This window comes from Argentina silus, assembly GCF_951799395.1.
Source record: "Argentina silus genome assembly, chromosome: 14".
NCBI lineage: Eukaryota > Metazoa > Chordata > Actinopteri > Argentiniformes > Argentinidae > Argentina > Argentina silus.
This window is the reverse complement of record NC_139668.1, coordinates 1,706,415-1,711,138: the sequence shown is the minus strand read 5'-3', so window position 1 is coordinate 1,711,138 and position 4,724 is coordinate 1,706,415. Positions and strand designations below refer to the sequence as shown.

Sequence of the window (4,724 nt, the reverse complement as noted above, 5' to 3'; positions counted from 1 at the left end):
TATATTTTAGAAAGGCACAGTGTTTATACACACATTCCAGTGTAATATAATTCTTATCTAAATCATATTAAGGAAATACACCAGTTATAAACTATACATACCACTTCTACCATAGGTTCCTATTATAGCTGGTTTAGAACTGGACCATAGTTAGATGGCTGCCAAATTGCTCCATTCCAGCATTAGTGTGTCTATTGCATCTGTTCTATATCTATGGTCAGAACTCTGCCCATGCTGGGTGAGTGGGACGCTTCGACGGCTGTACAGAGAAACAAGTGTCAGATAGCCTACACACAACTCACTTTCTCACTTATTTTTATTGTTTAGTTATTAAAGTAGTAATACTATGTTACATACAATACTCTGTATGTTTGTAATTGGGCTTGCAAAAAACAGCTGTAACTTTGCACATGGTGCAAAGGCTTATCTGAACATTTAGAGGCGGTTTGCTGGATGTAGATTAAGCCTTCTTCTAGAAAGCACTGCCAATAGATATCTCCATTGAACATGGCCTTTAGTCCAGTAATAGGCTCAATCTGTGTCTGGGAACCAGCCAGAGTGTGCAGGTGTTATCTAGTGAGACATTTGCAGTAAACAAAATATGGAACTGAATCAAATGTCAGTATCTTGACCTAATATAATACGACAAAAACCACCACCTTTTCTCTTTTGTTTTATTTAATGTAAGGACAGTAGCAAATGATCTAATACAACACAACAAACTAGGTAGGTAATACACAGGGTCTTTGCAACTGGTCAGACATATTTTACAAACTAAAATTGTATAGTATGTGTGCAATATTGATTGAAACTCATTATCATGGGTTGGGTTGTAAAGCATTCAGTAGGTAGTTTGTGGAGAGGCTTAAGCAAATAAATAAAAACACATTTTCGTTACTTGATATTTCAGAAATACAGTCATTTGCTCACTCCTTTTGTGGTGATATTGAGAACACTGCAAGAGAATAAGACAGTTGACCAAATGTGACCAAAAGTGATGCTGAGGTTATAAACACACATTATAACTCCCTTCATACATTATATGGCAATTCACTGTATCTTAGTTAGCCTTGAATGCTGCTGTACACGTGTGTATCAAAAGGATTTTGATCGCTCCAGAGAAATCATGAGTTCTCAGACTCATCTGACAGGTCACCCTGCTGTGTCCAATGTTTACCGCTTTTTTTCTTCTTCCTCTTTCTCTCTGCCATGACCATGGCAAAGAGCACTGTTATTACCACTGTGATGGTAATAATCAGCACCGTGACTGTCTCAGCGATACACAGCTCTGTGTCGACATCCATCAGACGATAGTTCTCTAGTTCGCCTGGTGCCTTGCAGCTCAGGTTATAGTAGTCATCAAGGAAGAATCTTTGTATGCTTCTCAGTTTCCGGAACACCCTCTGCAGGTCGCAGTCACAGTTCCACGGGTTCCCCTCCAGCAGGATGTGGGTGCTGTAGGAGTGGATGCCCAGGAAGGTTTTGAAATTGACGGTGCTCAGGTGATTGTGGGCCAGGTTCAGCAGGGCCAGGCTAATCAGAGGCGAAAAGACCCCCATGTCTGTTTGGCTGATGAGGTTTCCCTGAAGGTTGAGCACCTCCAGGGACCTGAGCATAGAGAAGACTCCGTTTTTGAGGGAGCTCAGCTGGTTGTCTTCCAGGTGAAGCTGGCGCAAGGTGCTCATAGAGCCGAACGACCTCATCTGGATGGAATGGATGGAGTTGCCTGTCAGGTTTAGTCTCTGCATGCTGTCCAGGTGCAGGAAGCTCTTGCTGTCTAAGCTGCTCAGATGGTTCTGTGCGAGCAGCAGCTCTTTCAGAGAACCCAGACCCAGGGAGAAGCCCTCACTCAGGGAGGAGATCCGGTTCCGGCTCAGGTCCAGTCTCTGAAGGTTCTCCAGCTGTGAGAAGGCACCGTCAGCCACAGCACTGATGTTGTTGTCATGTAAGAACAGCACTCTGAGTTTGCGCACCATCTGGAAGGCCTTCTTTGGGATAAAGGTGAGCTGGTTCTCAGACAGGTCCAAGTGTTCGGTGAAAGGAGGGATATCACCAGGAACTTGTATTAAGAGTGCATTGGTACAAATGGTCAACTTCAATTCCCCTCGACAGTCACAACCTTTCTCACATGAGGTCATGTGAGACTTAGAATACATGTCCATCAACAGAAGGAGAAGAAAATAATACTGCATTTTGGCTCCTTATATTCTGAAAAAAGAGAGATTTCACTGTGTAAGATATGGCTGAACTATTGGTCTACTCACACTATACCTAATATTAGAGTTGAAATGCACTAAAAAAACATCAACCATGTACTGTAGGCTATGGCAGTTTTGTTTAAAAGTGAGTTTAAGCATATATTGATGCCTTACCTGTGTGTGGAAACCAGCAGGACTGGAGTATTCACCCTGCTGTTTGTCTGTCAACAGAAAGTCTGCTGCAGGTGGAGAACGTCTGCACCCTTAGGAGAGAATCAGGCCCTATTGTTCGAGGCTAGAGCTGTTGACAGGAGAGAGAAAGACAGAGAGAACAAAAGAGAGAGAGAGAGAGAGAGAGAGAGAGAGAGAAAGAGAGAGAGAGGAGCTTGTGAATTATTTACAGGGCCAATGGGAGGGGGTATGGAAAGGGGGGTTTAAGAGATTGCCTGTAAACTGGGACAACATCTGACCATTAGCTGACACTGTCTCACTGTTGATACATCCTGTCTTGAATTCATGAATTATGTGTGTTCATGTATACGAGAAAAGATTAGGTTATTAAGTTTGTGATTTTATTGTCTTCTGTTGTACATGACAATGAATGACAATTATTTAAATCACTCAAAATATCATAGAAACAGAGGATAAGTATACCTCGAAGAACACTTTATTTATTTGGAGTGGATCTTGGATTTATGTCGTTGATGCATCAGATATAACCTGTTGATCTCAGATTATAGTAATGCCAGCCAAATCCCCAAACTAGACAAATCCCCATCCATGCACCTCCATTAATAGAGGTGTCAGCTTGCTTTTGAAACTATACCCTGATGACTGAGATGGCAACTGAATGATGGGGCTAATTTTCATATGATGCTGGTGGATAGATTCTCCTGTGCTAAAATATCAGGTGTCTGTTATGCCAGACAACAGAGAGCTATGCTGGGTTTAAGTTTCATTATGGCCTGACTATACTGTGCTGCTGTAACCTTCCAGCAAGACATGACCTGGAAACTGTGACTGTAAACTGGAAGTGCAGACCCTTGATATTTAATTGTGACAGAACTATACTCTAAAACATTATATACTTTGTGTTTATACAATACTGACTGAACAGACATGTAATCATTGAGAATGTTCAGTAATTTACAATAGCAGTGCATACCTAATGCACAGGAATTACAACTTATATAGACAGTGTTGCAACAGTTCACAAGTTATATATTTTCTTTGCCTGAGTTACAATGTGTAAACTTGTAACTTGAAAACTTGTAAGCTTGAACAATGCAATTACATCTCGTATAGTCATCATAAGCACTCTATTGTTAGTTAAAGATGCTCTCATTAAAGAATCTTCTTCCTTAGAGGCACAGAACCTGACCTATAGGTGGATTTGTCTTTTTGCAGATTTCTATCAACAAGATGATTGAATAAAGTCATATACACTAATGTACTGTATATGGCAACATCACCCAGAGTAAGACTCAAAGAAACAACAAATAGGCCTACCTTTCCTGCTTGTCCTTTTTAGTGTCCTTTTAGTGTCCAGTGACTGTTGTCCATGTTGAAGGACAGAGTGAAAGCCCTGAAAAGCATCTGTGAAAACAGTCAGTCAAACTCACTCCTTATGAAGCAGGTGTGTCCTGTGAATATTAGATATGCTCATCTGGAGAGGGATTACAGCTGCAGACAACCTCGTAGACTAGGGGCTGAATGTAAATATATATACATATATATATATATATAGAGAGAGATTTTTTTAAAATAAGAAAACCCTGATGAGTTTGTAATCCCTGCCCAGGATTACCGGGTGATGATGACATCCCCCACAGAGACCTCTGACTCCTTGTCCCAACTGTCACCTGTTCCATCTGAGCCTTGGGACATGAAGACCTGCTAGGACAAACAGCTGGGGCTGGAACATCCAGAGGTGAAACCTGCGCTAATATGCTACCCTGAACAGGCTAGACTGTGGTCACGCTTCTTTCTGCTTCTTAAACAGTGAATCTTTCTACACCCCACTGTCATTGATAAAGAGGTGGTGTGAGCAAAAAGGATTGTTGAGCGTTACCAATGAGGAGGAAATTGTATATGGGGTAAAAATGACTTTATGGTCCTTCTGTGATGTCTGAATGATACCCTGCACATCTCTTCTACCACTTATTATGACCCAGTTATTTATAATTCTACAGTTGTTGATGGATTAAAATTGTAATGGATTAATGTGTGTAAAAATGTACCGCTCATCTAAATGGATGCCTGAATAATCTTTGTCCGAACCACTAAACCAGACCAAGCGTAAATGGGTTTAGCTTTGACAGTCAAATTATCTCTTGAAAGTTCAGTAGTGACCAGCAGAGGGGGCGAGTCACTCATTTAAAACCAACATACACCATAGTACTGTAATGTACTAAATCTGTCTTTGAGTTAAATATCTTTCTGCTGTTTTGACACGAATAAAGTACTATCAATGATACAATGTCCTTCACTGTTTAATGATGGAGAAGATTGTGATGTGGGTTGACA

The 4,724-nt window shown here is 41.0% G+C and overlaps 1 protein-coding gene across 1 annotated transcript; it reads right to left on the bottom strand.

Moving 5' to 3' along the window:
- Positions 1–739: 739 nt before the first annotated feature.
- Positions 740–4,085, bottom strand: LOC310815261 (uncharacterized protein; the record flags this gene model as incomplete). The annotated part of the gene is made up of 2 exons (XM_083684998.1): positions 740–2,200; positions 4,061–4,085. The coding sequence occupies 2 exons, from the start codon at positions 4,083–4,085 to the stop codon at positions 1,125–1,127; spliced, it is 1,101 nt and encodes a 366-aa protein (XP_083541124.1). The 3' UTR covers positions 740–1,124.
- Between the last annotated feature and the right edge of the window lie 639 nt (positions 4,086–4,724).